Below are 17,039 nucleotides of genomic sequence, written 5' to 3'. Positions count from 1 at the left end.
GGAAATGTGATTATATTTTATTGTGGTGGTTCTTTTTTTATTTGTTCTATTCTAGGGGTTATGTTTGATGACATTATGGAAGAACCTTAATAGTCTGAAATTTGTTTTTGTTTGCACCAACTCATGTTTGGGAGTAATGTTAATAGTTTGGTCATAACAGCTCATTTTTGTTTATGCTATCATGTTGATGTTACTATAGTAGCTGGATGCTCTTCTGGATGGATATGATACAATGTTGCACTGGTTTAGTTGATGCTCTGGCACCCTAAGGTGGGTGCTTATTCCATGTATTTATTTTTGTTTTTAGTGATTTACAAAAAAATATTTTCACAATTTTTGTATATTTTTAAGTGTATCTACATTAATTTGATTTAAAAAGTTAAAAAAATAAAATAAAATATGAATTTTAAAACAAATTGTAAAACAATCAAGATGAATTTTTCCTTCTTCACTTGTAAAACAAATTGTAAACAATCGAAGCCTTCGTATGAATTTTTTGAGTGATTGTAATTGTAACAACTAAGAGTACTGCTTCACAATTACAGATCAGATGTAGTTTCATCACACCAATCTTTAGCACGAAGTAGATATTCCATAGAAATTGGTAAAAAAAATCCAAAACAAATATACTTATTCAAGCATCCACAAAAAATTGCCAAACCAAGTTAGTTACATTTGTCCAAGCTTCTTCAGCCATAAAATATGCTCATAATTGTAAAAAAAAAAATTAGTGGCAAAAAGGATGTTTGTTATCAATCTTTCTTTTTCCTTTTGGCCTTCCGAAGCCTAACGTACCTGTTCAAAAGGAAATTACATAAGTAATGAGCTGAGCTTATGAAGGGCATAAGTTGTTCATGGTTTGGGGACGTACCTCTCTGTGTATGTGTCCAACCGATCCATAACATCAATATACTTACTGTTCGACAAATCTTTCACTAGGTCGACTAGCAGCCTAAACCTTTCCATCTTATCAAACTGAGGAAATAGAACAGACAATATACCATCAACAATACCATCATATGACAATGTCATTGTAGTAGTGTAATTATGTGGTTAAACATGAAATAGTCACCTTGTGTATGCCGGTCGGCATGACAACACCTTGCATATACTTTATGACGAACATACCACAGTCATAACTTCATGAAAAGATGCATGCGAAGGTCAACCTTGTGTGTAATATTAATAGGAGAGCCAAAATTGGAGAGTGAAGGAATAATTTTTTTAGTATACCTATCAGTCTTATGTTGGAGACAAGGGTCTTTCAATCTCTCTAATTCAAATTCCTTGACGTTTGCAACATACTGCTCTCCAAAATAGTGTTGCAATAACAAATGCATTGTTTGAACCTATGCATGAGCGTAGTAATATAGATTATGATGTTTATTTTACCAAAGACAAAAAAAAAATTAATTAATTAAATGGCCTACCAGTTTCGTTGCCATTAATTCTCGACTTTCATCATTTGTGCGACTAGGACGCGAGTCAAATAGGTAGGCCATGCGATGTGCCATATCTATCTTGACACAAAACCAATGTTCTCCATTGTCATTCACCGGAATATATATCTAAGCAACAATAATAACAAAACTTAGTGCAATGTTGCCCAACCAATTTAGAAAATGAAAAATAAATAAATAATAATAATGCCATAAAACAGATATTAAAAATTTAATAATAGCAGTACAATGGAGAGGATATTTAGAATAGTCGTGCAAAATGTAAGAGTGCTTGACCCATTACTTCTTCACAGGCATGAAGCTTCCCAGTGTATCGAGACTCCCCAAAATATTCGTCGCATAGCTTTGCATGGTCCGTCCCATTCAAAATATGTTGCTACATTCAATAATGTACAAGTATGCTTTAGTAAGTGTACATCAACACCCAAACATTAACATGACACACTATACTACTCACCGATACATATGTGGGAAAGTACCATGTACTATGACACTTATCCGGAAAAAGCCTTCTTTGGGCATTTGTCAATTTTGCTACAACTAAATTGATAATCTACAATACATGCAACAAATAATAATTTGAGACCTATATCATTGAAAATGACATCACATAGCAATATTGACATATGAAATGAACACTTACGGAACCACGAATCCAGGTTTTTGGTTGTAATGAGCACAAATCTAAGCGGGTGGCAAGTTCAATCGGTGTGTAAAACAGCTCCATCACCACAATATCCTCACTGAATCATGTGAAAATTGAAGGGTTAAACTTACTGTTAATTGATAGAGGAACATATAAACTCAATAAAATTACCTGTCTTCCAAATCCTTATCGAAGCAATATTCCTTCAGAATTTTTTCCTCGGCAGATAAAGGACATGGCCTTACAATTCATGCAGTGGATGACTTGTGAATGTAACCCAATACATAAATAACAAATTGTCAAACTTCGTACAGTGTGTTATAGGGGATTGGAGATCAAGAACAATAACAGAATGAGTAATAACCTCAATAGCATCGAAATTGGCGCCAAGTAGTTTTCCAAGTAAGTTCAAACTCTACCACAAATTGCAACCAAAACACCATTAAAACCAAAAATCGTGAAATAGAGTATCACAAATGAATAACATCGTATAATACATATATAATCTACATGACTTACTTGATCAAACTTATCATCCTTTGTATCGAGAGACGAATCTGCTGCATTGAAGTCAAGTATTGTTTGGGTTGGCTTTTTTGGAATGGCTTTTCTCTTGTTACTAGCGATGGCTATATAAGGTGACTGCACATATTGACTTTCCACCCCCTCATCTGAACGTCGAGTGCACCGACCACCATATGGACCAGTTGATGAACTAGATTCATCAACAAGTTGGAGTTTTGCATTTTTTTTCCTTCGCTTATTCTTCAATCCCACTGTCATTTTTTTTTGCTTATTATTCCTCCCTTGTATCTGATGTGTAATGGGAGCACCATTTGTATCAGAAGAACCATCAATGGCATAAAATAATGGTGAATTTGTTACTTGTTTTTGAACCTGGGTGGTTTGATCATGAAGATGGGAATCCAATTTCAAGATTGATGGTGCAAGCAGAATTCTATTTTCATCCGTGTTTTTTGATGCTTCCATAACAGCAGGTTCTGGCAGTAGCACAGGGGTGACATGTTCCACTGTAGGTAGAACCGTAGATTTTACCACAACATCATGTTTTGGCGGGAGCACATTGGTCACATGTTCAACTATAGGTACACCCGTAGATTCTAGAACTCCATGTGCAACTATGTCAGCTAATTTATTACATTGGTTGTGATCCACTTCTCGTTGCTTTGGCATTTGTGGTGTCTCCAATCTTTCCATGACCTTGGGAATGGAAGAATTAGCCATTCCACTTTTAACAATGACAACTAGTTCTTCCAAAATACTTTTAATGTCACAAACAGTCGTCTCAATTTTTGAAATCCGACTATCATCAATATTTTTCATTCCCTCGCTTTGTACTGATGGTGGCATTTGCTCTTCAACAACAAAATTAACAGCAACCTATTTAAAGACATGTTATAGAGAATTTAGTTTTCCATTTCAACATGAATAAAAACAAACAAAACCAAACCTAAAAGAAAAGAAACAAAGGATGACCTTCTCATTCTGGTAACCTCCTGAATTTTCGAATAGTTTCAATGTCTCTTTTATTTCTGCATCGCCCCAATCAGCCAAGCAAGGGACCGATCGAGTACGAGCAACATGACAACCACTCGGAGCAACACGATCAAAGTAAAACAACTGCATCACAAAAATGTATGAATTTAACACATACTATGCAATGAAATAGGCATTAAAATCAAGTATTTATAACAAAACAATTATTAATTGGTTGCAAGTATACCATTATAAGAAATAAGCATCCATTTGGTTGCGATTGACTTTTTGAAATGTACTTGCGTAAACCACGAACAAGGAATTGAAGAGTGAACTTTGACCAATTATAATCCTTCATGCCATCCACATTCTGAACGAGGTGAATGAAGGATTGCTTAACAACATCCTTTGTGGTTGGGCATAAGAATGCACCTAATATATATAGGGCAAATATCCTCTTAAATTCCTCTCCAGCTCCATCGGTTTTGGTTAAATAATCTCTCAAAGCATTTAATTTGATAGCACCTTGGACAACTCCAAGTTCTTCAAATAGTTTGGGAAATTCTTTTGAAGATTTATTCAATTCTATGGTTTTTCCTTTGGCAGGAATGCCCAATAACTTGTGAACGTCTAGTTCTGTAATGAGGAGTTGTCGGCCATGAACATTCAAGGAACAAGTTTTGGGATCAAATTTTTGAATCAACCATTCACAGAGGTCATGATCAAGCTTTGTACATCTGAGATTCAATAGGCCCCCTAAACCACTGTTACTAATTGCATCATGTTGTTCCAAGCTCAATCTTTTGATTATTTTAACAATTGATCTCAAGGAAATTCACGTTTGGAAATGCCACTGAAAAAGAATATAGTGGGTGTTAGAATAATTTAAGATAAACAACTTCAATAAATTAACAATAGTGTGTGAATCAATTTATGTGAGTATATGCAAATGCGAACATGTTATTTCAATGTGTGAAATAGTTCATATTAAAACAATTCATTTTTTGGTCTCCCTATATTTCACCGTTCTTGGTTTTGTGGGAAGGGGACCTTTCAGCTTGGCTTGCTTATCAACAACACTACACCTTCCCATCTCTTTGTAATCATTCTTCTCCTCCTTCCATTGGGTTCTCCGTTGATGTCCTATGTCCTTTGTCATCTACATTGCCTCAAAAGTGAACATAATTGATGCTTGTAGAAAAAAAACGGATACAGATAACATTAAATGTGATAACAATATGTGGTAAGCAATGTGCAAACCGTGTCGGTGACTTTTATTTGTGTTTCTTGCTTGCTTTTGTTTTCATCTTTGCTACAGGTTCAACCAAATGAATAATAAGGATTAATATTTCAACCCAACATAACAAATGCAATTAAAATAAGAAATTGAATAGTGTGAAGAAATAATACTTGTAGAAGAAGAATGCCGGTGTAAATCGTTTGTGTATGCAAGGTTTGTTGCTTCCTTCGCTCATTGTGTATTGTTATATATTATCTACACAAGCAAATCGTGAAATAATCGTATGAGGAAAAAATTAAATCAAGTTAGTCAATGCGAGAAAAGTACACAAAATAAAAGAAAAATAATAACGACAAACTGTTCAATTACACATTGTTTATAAATATAAAAATACAAAATAAAAATAAAAATAAAAATTAAATGAGGCAAACAAATAAACATTGTTGTTGATTAGATTAACTAGCATCTACTTTATTAACATTTGACACATCAAACTCTATTACTATATCGATAATCTCTAGAATTTGCTTCACATTTGCCCATATGCAACCAGCAGTCCTCCACAGCTTAGTTTTACCTTTCAATGTCCCAAAGGCTCCATTCCTCTCTCCCTCACCAAAACACCATTCTCCCCATCACCCTAAACACTCAAATTTTTATTACCATAAATGTACACACCACCGGGAAGGGAAAAACAAATCTAACAAAACCTCATACCAACTTCTAATCAATTTATGACTATCAGATGAATATGTATATGTTTTAACAAAAGCTTTATTGTCAATACAACTACAAAAGTTGAAGTTGTAAGTACCAATTTTCTTCTGTTGGACAAACTGTGTCAACAATCACATATTCTTTCATTTTAAAAAAATTTTAAAAAAAAAATCTATCCACTATCACAACAATATCAGAAAAAAGATTTGCTCTATGAATAAAAAAAAATGTAGGGCAGTTCCCTGAAATAAGACATGAGAAAAAACATGTAATACATTGAGGCTGCCCACCAATACAATTTAGGCCGGGTGAAATTGTGTTCCCACACAGTTTACACTGAGAACCCATTTGGATTGGCCTCAGAAAAGTACACCAGCATTTTCAAATTAACAAGGAAAAAAAACAAATCAACAACAATAAATTCACTCCATTCCAATCAACAAACAATGACTTGCCACGATTAAAAGCACATCTAATCCTCAACCAATTCTTTCAACAGTCAATATTATTACTTGAATTTGATAATTTTTTTAAAAAAAGAGTACGGATTGATTTAATCACAGTTTTACTCAAATTTAAATGAAAAGAAGAAAAAAAAAATTTAAAAAGGAGTACACGATCGGGATTATATTTCTCATTCTCATATACAAACACACATATATATATATATACGTATGTATGAACCGAAAGATTGTCGCACCAGGATTGCTAGGTGATTTCACACAAGTTTTTTTTTTTTCTCCTCTTGTTGCGGTTGGCCTCTTGGCAACCATTGTTCTGCTTTTAAAACTCATCAAATATATAACTCATATACATTAGGTTTCATATTAGGTACATCATACTACGTTTTAAACACATGAACAACACATATATACAACCGAAAAATTGAATGAACACATAAAAATCCAAACAGACCAAAACAGGTTTAAAACAGGGAACTACAATCAACTTACATGAGTTTACAATCAAAGAAAACATACCATACGTCTCTACATCATGAAGGTGTTGGCTAGTAATGGTGGTGGCAGCAGCAACTGTGTGGTTTCCAGCAAAAGGAGTACACGGCTGTAAGAGAATAGGAGGCTGAGAAAGAGAGAATGGGAGAAAAGAAATGTGAGGGACAAGGGTTATAAAAATTGATCTCAAGGGTTTCGTTTGGGTGGGAGCTTTTGGGTTCCCAAATAGGCATTGGTTGAGTTTTGAGGAAGTTTAAAATTTTTTTTTTTTTTTCGGAAACAAATATATGATTATTGTAATGGAGATGGATTGACTTCAGCCCACAATATGGACCGGACCGTGTTGTTTGGGCCTTCTTTCAATACAAAACTCTTTATTTTGTCATGCGTTTTGTGTATTTTATTCAGAAAAAAAATTAGATTGATCTGATAATGAATCCAAAAATTAATGAAAAAAAATTCAGCTTGTTTGGTTCTGGTTTTCGGAAAACATTTTTCATAAAATTCTACTTTTAAATTTTTCGTATTTTAATGTTTGCAATGACATTTTTTAATATTTTAAGCATTTTTTAAAAAAAATTCTAGACACACCTAACATAAATACACTTAAAAAGTATAATATTTGTGAAAAAAAATCTTTACAAAATACACTAAATACCAAGAAAAAATAAAAATGAAAAGTCAGTACATTTGTCGCATTTTTGCATACTTATTAATTTTTAAAATATTTTTTCACAAATGTTTTACTATTTAGATACATCTAAGTAAGGTGCATCTAAAAAAGTAAAAAAAATTACTTAAAATTTCAAAAATATTCACTAAAAACAAAAAAACACAAAAAGCAAAGAACTCAATTTTCAAAAGGTGAATTCAAAAAATTGAAACCGAACACACTGATTAGATTCTTTTCACTTTGGTCCAGATTGTAACAAATGTTATAGTTCTGTGATGGAAAATGCCCCATGGGTCAAGTTCACCTAAATTTGTACCAAATCCTCTGCTGTAGACCACCTCAACATGCAACCCTCCATTATAGAACCCTTCCATTTACTGCCTACCATGAACCATCTATTTTGAAGTGTGAAAACAAAGGTCTCCAAGTGATCAAGGTAGGAAAGTTAATTTTAAAAATTCCAAAGTTTCCCTCAGAAGTTAGCAATTGGACCAAAGTAAGAAAAGACAAATAATGTAGTCATTAGGGTGGGTACAGTGAGAAACAATATATATCTACGAATAAAAATACAATATATTATTTTTGAAACGGAGTAACGGTAAAAAAGTTGTGACCGTCTATGAGATAATAGGCAAGGGCTAATACCAGTACGTGCTAGAGTCATAAATGTGTCAAACTGATTCATAGGTGACGTCATCATCTCGACATGAAGATAACATGACACTAGTAGCGGTAACAATGCTATTATACTGGTCTAAGTCGATGATGAAAGTTGTGTTTCAGTGGACCAAAGGACGTGATTAATCAAAGCTTTTATGATTTTTGGGTGGGAAGTCTAAATTCTCCGTAATTTGGCTCAATGTTGTGCCAATTACTGAAATCAACCCAAATCTTCATAATTTTTTTGTGACAAATACATAAATAGTACCTGGAAATGACAGGAGATGCCTCTTTTGGTTGGATATTTGGATTGGAAATCAAAGGCTTACAGATGTGTTCCCTAGATTGTTCTATGTGTCTTGAGATAAAATGGAGTCTCTTACAAGTTTACTAGGCTGAACCCAAAAAAATAGGAATTAACAAGGCTTATTACTATTTTGAATGATGCAACACATCTTAGAGAAGGTGTTGAAGATAAATTAAGATGAAGAGCAGAACCCTCAGGGGAATTCAGTGTTGACTCAATTTGTAAATGGTGTGAATATTGTCAACGCCCAATAATGCTACCTCCTAAGCTGCTCTGGAACAACATTAGGCATCCAAAAGTCCAATTTTTAAGCTGGTTTCCTTGGAAATGGAGAGTAAAAGCTAAGGTATTACTTCAAAAAATTGGGGTTGTAAATACTAATGCTAATACTACTTGTGTCTTATGTAATGGTTAGGCTGATGATATGAATCACTTATTCTTGAGTTGTAAACCTGTACGATGTTTGTGGTCTGCAATGTTAAAGTGGTGGTGACTTCAATGGGCAATGCCAAACTTAGTGGAGGGAGTTCTACAATGGCAGGCAGGGTATGGGTGGAAGAAATTTAATAAGAAAATTTAGAGACCCATTCTAGTCACAATACTTTGGTCCATATGGAAGCAAAGGAATGACTATATGTGTAATACATCTCATTTTGATATGGAGGAGTTATGTCAACTTGTCAAAACAAGGATTGTTTTTCGGGGTAAAAAGCAACTCAGAAGAGATGTACTGTTCCATAATCGACTTCATTTCAAATTTAAATCAGGTAAGATTGTGTTTAGGAGGAAGGGGTGTTGTCCGATTTTCTGCTTGATGCTACTGTTGTTCAAGCTTTTATGCGGGGTCATTTTGCATACAATGATCTCATTTGCAAATGGCGTGTAGATTTAGTTATTGTTTGATGTCAGTCCATTGTATTGAATGTTGTTTGATGTCAACCTAGACCACACCAATTGCGAATGGCCAACCAATTGAGAATGGAAAAAATTTAAAGCAGCCCCTGATCCACCGTGTGACTCTCATGGATAGCTTCTCCATGACAAATAAGACTTGTCACAACTGACGGAACGTAATTCGGAACCGTAGGTAGAGAGTTAAAGCCGAATACGCCTTAAACTTACTCGAAAAATAGCTTTTCGGGGAAGAAAATTCAAAACAGCCTCTGAACAACCATGTGACTCTCACGGATAGCTTCCCCATGATAAATAGGACTTGTGACAACTGACGGAATGTAATTCGGACCCGTAGATAGAGAGTTAGAGCCGAAAACGTCCTAAACTTAGTCGAAAAAGGGCGTTTCGGGGGGAAAAATTCAAAACAGCCACCGAACCACCGTCTAGCTCACACGGACAGTTTCCCAATGACAAATTGGACTTGTGACAACTGGCAGAATGTAATCCGGACCCGTAGGTTAGGTGTTAGAGCAGAATACGTCCTAAACTTAGTCGAAAAATGGTGTTTCGGGGGGCGAAAATTCAAAACAGCACCCTAACCATCATGTGGCTCACACAAACAGTTTCCTAATGACAAATAGGACTTGTGACAACTGATGGAATGTAATCCTGAGCCGTAGGTTGGGAGTTAGAGTGGAATACGCATTAAACTTACTCGAAAAATGGCGTTTCGGGGGCAAAAATTCAAAACAGCCCCCGCATGACCGTGTGACTCTCAAGGATAGCTTCCCATGACAAATAGGACTTGTGACAACTGACGGAATGTAATTCGGACCTGTAGGTTGGGTGTTAGAGCTAAATACGCCCTAAACTTAGTCGAAAAAAGGCGTTTTGGGGGCAAAAATTGAAAACAGCCCCCGAACCACCATGTGGCTCACACGGATAGTTTCCCCATGACAAAAAAGACTTGCAACAACTGACGGAATGTAATCCGGACCCGTAGGTTGGGAGTTAGAGTCAAATACGCCCTAAACTTAGTCGAAAAGGGCGGTTTGGGGGTAAAAATTCAAAACAGCCCATGAACCACAGGGTGAATCTCATGAACAGCTTCCTTATGGCAAATAAGACATGTGACAACTGACAGAACATAATTCGGACCCGTAGATAGAGAGTTAGAGCCGAATACGCCTTAAACTTACTTGAAAAAAATCTTTCCGAGGGCGAAAATTCATAACAGTCCCCGAACAGCCGTGTGCCTCTCATGGACAGCTTCCCCATGGAAAAGAGGGTTTGTGACAACTGACGGAATGTAATATTTGGTTTGAGACTTTTAAATCCTCTGCTTTCTCAGCCTCGAGACAAAGAAGTATGTCATTCAGACTCTAATGTTATGCCTTTTTAGTTTTCTCGTTTCATTTAGAGTAGGAAATTTAAAGAGAAATAAATAAATAAATAAAATCAAGATTATGGTTTGTAGTATTGAAACAAAAAGTCCACCGGCCAAATTTTAAACCAAAGTTCCTAAGTAATCTTTCCAGATTAGAACACTTAGGCTTCTCATTTTTCTTTATTTGCCTGCTATTACAGAAGTAATAGCTACAGGAGTTGGAAAAGTGGAGGCTCCAGCACAATGTCATTTGACAGGAACAATGATTTGATGCAGTTAACTTCATGTGACAAGCTCTCGACCTCAAACAGCATTGTGCCTTCGCCTCAACATTCAACTAGCAGAATTATTTCTTCACTGCAACATCCAATGTGCAATCTTGATCTTTGGTTTCGCTCCAAAGGGAGTTCATCCAATCAAGATGCCGCTATAGACGTCAGTGATTTTTCAGGACCACCTACTTTTCAATCAACTCGAATGTCCTGTGAAAATTTGGACTATTCCCTCACATCAGATGTTTCCAGGACTTCTGGCTCTTCTCAAACTTCGGTAAGTTCAATACAACAGAAATTCTGTGTACAAGATATAATTATTAATCAATGGGATCATAATTATGGATCATCTATCATGATTATCTGATTATATCTTAATCAACAAATGGAGCACCCTAATTGAATGATCGTGATAAGTAGCCTCATATTATATTTAATTTGTTATGGGTGTGACTTAAATTTGACCCAAGGATGTCTTGTAGTTGGTACGCACATTCAAATGCTACTCCTGCCACAGTTTCCAAAACCAAATATAAGACATTCTTCATAATTCTAATGTGTATTTCTTTAAATTAGTTTCAAGGAAAGAAAAATAGGTAGCACAATGGACTGATGAACTCATTGCATATGTATTTAAAACAAAATAGACTGAGGTATGTCCAAGCATACAACAGTTCTGCAGTATTTTCTAGCTTTTAGTGCCTATAAAAGAACTTTGCTGTTACAGGGTGTCATTTCAGTGGCACCGAGCAAGCATCCATCCAATTCACGAGCAAGAAACATTAACTTAAAGCACCGAGGAAGGTACTTTGTTCTCTTCATTTGATTGAAGGGATAAAACTCACAATTTTTCGACCCCAGTGGTCAATATGTTTCGAAGTTTGTAAAATACTAACACATATGTTAATTATAAAATTGCCTGTGCTCTATGCTTTATTAGCTTTGTTTTCTTTTGCTGGTTGTCAATGAGAAGGCTGAAATTAAACACATTGTTGTGCACAAAAAAGATAAGGTCATGACCTGTAGTCTTGCAAAGTTTTGTTATAGCAGATTGACTTGCATGCCTCCATTTGAATGACTATATTACAGAATGAACTAGAGGCTGAAATGAGGAGATTAAGAGATCAATTTAACCAAATGATGGAGATGTACAATTCAGTTTGCAAAGAAGCAATCTCTTCCAAAGAGAAGGTAAAAATCTTTACTTGAACTAGATTGACGTTTCCTATCTTCTACATGAAAGTAATCTCACAATAAGTCTTTCCAAATGTGACTACAAATCACTTGTGTTTCCCAGGCAAAGGAGATTGATGAATGGAAGCCAGAGGAGGAACGCAAGGTTATGGAAGCAAAGCAAGCCCAAGAGGCTGCGATGGCTTTGGCCGAGATGGAAAAACATAAAACCAAGGTGGCAATTGAAGCAGCACTGATGGCACATTTAATATAAAAATATGAGATCCAGATGCGAAAGAATGCAGAGATGAAGGCCATACAAGAGGTAGGAGAGAGGAAGAAGGCTATGGACGCGTTGACTTGCTCTGAAATTCGGTATAGAAAGTACCCCATTAAAGAGATTGAAGTTGTAACAGACTACTTCTCCAATTCATTGAAGATTGGTGAAGGAGGATATGGACCTGTTTATAAAGCCTTTCTTGACCACACACCCGTTGCCATTAAGGTTCTAAGGTCGGAAATGTCACAAGGGAATAAACAATTTCAACGAAAGGTATAATGTATTCCTTGTTTCTGTTGCCAATTTGTAGATGTATACTCGGATCATGTAGAAAACTATCCTGAACAAACACCATATATGAAGGTTGCAGCTTTAAATAAGCTAATTATGTCTGTCTGTGTCCAAACACCAACTTAAGCATCTAACTTTCTATTATTGTTCTCACCATGCAGGTTGAGGTACTAAGCTACATAAGACATCCAAACATGGTTCTTCTTCTGGGTGCCTGCCCTGAGTATGGATGCCTTGTTTATGAATACGTGGAAAATGGCAGCTTAGAAGATAGGCTCTTCCCGAAAAAGAACTCTCCTCCATTGCCATGGAAAACACGCTTCAGAATATCTGCTGAGGTCACCACTGCTCTTCTTTTTCTTCACCGAACAAAGCCACAACCTCTACTACATTGAGACCTCAAACCTGCAAACATTCTTTTAAACCTAAACTATGTGAGCTGATGATGTATCCACATACTGCACCCAAGGTAACACCCTTACACCAGCAGCTGATGTATCCATGTCTTCTATAATCATACACCCAAGGTAGCCACATATTGCACCCAACAGCACCCAAGGTAGAAACAGAACATGTCGCACCCAACACAGAACCTCAATACCAGCAGCTGCTGTATGCTGCCATAGGACAGCAATATGCATCACAGATGATCACATACTGTGAGTCATACAACATCTGTTGTATGTTGCCATAGGACAACAGCATATAACAGAACAGCAGCATACAAAAGACTTCAACAGACTTCAACAAGATTTCAATTACAGCAGACCAAAACCAAAACCATGAACACACCTTAACCAGCATTTAGCCTACCAGAACAGAATAGAACTCAATACCAACAGAATAGAACTCATTGCTCGAATGTCACCAACAGAACAGAACAACACAGCAGAACAGAACAACCAGCAGAACAGAACACAACACAGATGATGACAACACAGCAGAACAGAACAACTAACACAGATGATGACCAACTAACATATATTCCATCCAAGATTTTGTTTCCAATCTGAATCAGATCAGGTTGTGTATTTGAGTGCTGCTGTTTTAGTTGTTCTCTCAAGCCAACTTCCCTTAACCTTGAAATCACAAACTTCTTCTTTAGTATTGGCAGCCAAGAACACATCTAATTCGGTCTTGAATTGGATAAGTGACTACTTTTTAACACTGAAAAACAGATCTTTGGGGTCTGAGCTCAATGAAACCAATGCTTCTGAATAGTCGACAATTTCATCAGTTGGAAATGAAATCAGGGCAGAAGATGCTGTGGCACTGTTATTGAAACATAAAAGAGGGTACCATGCAGTTGATGATGAGGCAGGACATAACATTGAAGACGATAAAATGCCAAAAAGAGTGCTTGGACCAGAGAGACCTTCATTTCTTGACGGGAAAATGGATTATGAATCCTGGGTGCCTCCTAAAGGTGAACTGTTGTCTTTGGTTTATTGATTATCACTTTATTGGGAGTTTTTATTATTATTTATTTATTTATTTTTAATGTTATTGTTGCTGATCGTATATTTGTGATGCTTCATCCAGGACAATCAGGCGATGGACGGACTTCACTAAATGATCTTTTTGGTTACTGAAATCTCAGCATCAGAGGAAGGAATTCCTGTAAGGGAGGGTTATATGCTACTTAGTTGTTTTACTTGGTTACTGTGTATAAAAATGAGTTTTTTGGTGTATCGGCTTTTATGCCAATTATCACTCATCAGAGTTATTAGGTTGTGAACTTTGGTGTTTAGAACTATTGTTCGCCTAGTGTATATATTTCACAATTTTTCTTCAGCCCATTGTGTTGATCATGATGACTGACGAGAATTATGTTTTGTGCTGTGTTTTTAGTTTTTCTACGGAGCTGAATTGTCATTGCATTTACATTTAAAGCTCTGCCCACAGCTTTTTATTCTGATCAAATGATTTTTTGAATTAAGCTTGAACATTTTATACTTAGAGCTCCAAACTTAATAAAATTTATTCTGATCAAATGAGTTTTAGAATTAAGCTTGAAGATTTTATACCTAGAGCTCCACCGAACAAAAATTTTATTCTGATCAAAAGATTTTTAGAATTAAGCTTGGACATTTTATACCTAGAGCTCCACTGAATAAAAATTTCTACTTATGTCTGGATAACGTATTCTTGGTAGAGTTGTTTAAATAGGTTTCCTCATCAATCTGATTTAGCTCCTGGTTGGCTAGTAACTTAAGCTGACTAAGTGCCCCAAAAAATGTATCGACCTGTAGAGTGGAAGGGGTTGAAAAGATTGTGTATGCTCTTGATTTCATTGCAGTTTAAATGAGAAAAAAAAATTAAAACATAATACTAATACATAATGTTGCTGGCAACAATTGCATTACCAAAACTATTAATTTCAATTAACATAATACTAACACAAATTTACAGGAGAAGGATATAATATTACAATCAGTGAGCCATATGGACCATACCTCACACAAAAACCCCTCATGAGACTATAAATTGTAATTCATCTGTGTATGCAAGGTTAGCTATCCTGAATGGGTTCTGCAACTTTCGGCATTTCTCCTGTCAACCCGATTCTGCAGATCTGTATCCATTGGAAAGCTTAATATCCTTCATGTTCGAAGACATGATTCACTGAGGAAGAATGTGTACTGTTGCAAAATTGTACATTGGCAACCTCTTGAAGCTTCTTGCACAATGAATCTACTTCAGAAAATCTTTTAAACCATCTCAGAGCAGACACGCACCGCTAAAGAATCTCTTTGTTGACTGTATTCGGAAAACTGGAGTTTGCAGCTGTAGGTTGAATTGTGTATATAGTAGTATTGTACCTTGGAGAGATCATCTCAATGCTCAAACGATCCATGCCTCAAGTCTCCTACCAGATTATAAGCAGAGATTGCCCTCTTACTTTTCCATGCTCATATATGGTAGCAAACCGAAAGACCAGAGACCATGAAACATGCACAGAGGCACCATGTCACAGTATACATAAGAGGAAGAGTAGGTTTTGGTTCAGATCAGTTGTAGTAGGGTGACCGTAGTACATTTCTCAGATCAAAGTCACCGTGTCACCGTACAAGTAAGAGAAGGAGTTGTTTTTGGTTCAGATCAGTTGAAGTAGGGTGACTCTAATACATCTTTGAGATCAAAGTCTTCCCGTTCGGGCAATGAGGGAAAAGATAATGTGGGGAATGCCTTCTGAAAGCTCTCCAACAACTGTTACACAAAGGTACAACAATTCAGATCAACTGTGGCTAAATATATAACACTATATTTCAACATTTAAAGCAACTTAGTTCTGCAGAGTAGTAAAACACTTGTTACTTCAGAAATATAATCTAAATGGGGTTTACTGATTGCTTTGGAGTCTGAATATACACTAAACCATCCGTTATACTAATGTGTAGTGTCAATTGGATTTCCAATTCCTATGTCCAAGGACAATATTCATATTTCTTAATATTATAAAGCAATAGAGAGTATTTTAGCCGACTAAAATTTTAGTAGTAAAAAATGTAGGACTTTAGGCGACCAAATTTTTAGTAGCTAAAAGAAAAACTCTCGACTAAAATTTTAGTGGCTAAAAATGTAGAACTTTAGGCGACTAAAAGTTTGGTCGCTGAAAATGGTCTAATTTAATTTAATGTCCAACCTTTTGGCGACTAAAATTTTAGTCGAAAATTGTATACATTTGGCGACTAAAATAATTTTAGTCGCTAATTACCTTTATCGACAATTCTTTGACGACGACTATTGCGACCAAATTATGTAGTTGCTAAAACCCTTTGGTGACTAAAAATTAACTTTTGGTGACCAAAAATTAAGTCGCCAAAAGTGAAAATTTTTGTAGTGTATGATTCATTAGTAAAAGTTATGACATTTTGTTAATCTTATTATGATTGTGGAGAAAAAAGTTGTCGTTATGATTTATTAATAAAAGTTATGACATTTTGTTAATGTTATTATGATTGTGGAGAAAAAAGTTGTGGTTATGATTCATTAGCAAAAGTTATGATTTGTACTACCAAAAGTTATGATTTGTCATAGTGAATCATAATAAAAAATGTTACGATTCAAATGTTATGATAATTGATTACAAATAACTATATTTGTTATGAGTTGTCATTATATTGTTATGATTTATAATGTCTTTGTTATGACACTTTGGTGAATATTATGACTTTGTTATGATTCATTGTAGTATTGTTATGATATTTGAAAAAAAGTTATAATTCTTTCTGTAACCTCCTACATGACCGGTTTAGCAGGTCATTTTTTATGATGTGGCACGATATGGACCATACAATAAGTGCATATCATATGCCCTTTTATAAGGTACACATTGTAGATTTTCCCAAAATTAAACTACTTTTTTCTGATAACTTGAGACCCAGGTGGAAGTGGAACTACTGCTTTGGCTAAGCAAAATGGATGAAAGATTGGTTTCATTATAAAATATATAGAAGAATGTCGGAAATCATGGAATGTGTTGTTAAACAGATTTGTATGGTCTCGATTTGATCTAATAGCCTATAAGAGAAAATGAAGTGAGTTGTTGTGGTGTGGTACTGGCCAAAGACTCTCTGATACCT

General features: G+C 35.5%; 2 protein-coding genes across 2 annotated transcripts; both read left to right on the top strand.

Annotated features, from left to right (window-relative positions):
• Positions 1-10,560: 10,560 nt before the first annotated feature.
• On the top strand, positions 10,561-14,345 carry LOC114319285 (uncharacterized). The gene is made up of 5 exons (XM_082917635.1): positions 10,561-10,986; positions 11,799-11,900; positions 12,007-12,435; positions 12,615-13,879; positions 13,996-14,345. The coding sequence occupies exons 1-3, from the start codon at positions 10,681-10,683 to the stop codon at positions 12,154-12,156; spliced, it is 558 nt and encodes a 185-aa protein (XP_082773761.1). The 5' UTR covers positions 10,561-10,680; the 3' UTR covers positions 12,157-12,435; positions 12,615-13,879; positions 13,996-14,345.
• LOC145821534 (U-box domain-containing protein 34-like) lies at positions 12,172-14,045 on the top strand. Its single transcript, XM_082918058.1, has 4 exons — positions 12,172-12,435; positions 12,615-12,791; positions 13,675-13,879; positions 13,996-14,045. The coding sequence occupies exons 1-4, from the start codon at positions 12,172-12,174 to the stop codon at positions 14,043-14,045; spliced, it is 696 nt and encodes a 231-aa protein (XP_082774184.1).
• Positions 14,346-17,039: the final 2,694 nt, after the last annotated feature.

Source organism: Camellia sinensis, chromosome 3 (assembly GCF_055761805.1).
Source record: "Camellia sinensis isolate YWXY chromosome 3, ASM5576180v1, whole genome shotgun sequence".
Lineage (NCBI taxonomy): Eukaryota > Viridiplantae > Streptophyta > Magnoliopsida > Ericales > Theaceae > Camellia > Camellia sinensis.
The sequence above is the reverse complement of the archived record's forward strand: the minus strand, read 5'-3'. Positions and strand labels throughout refer to the sequence as shown.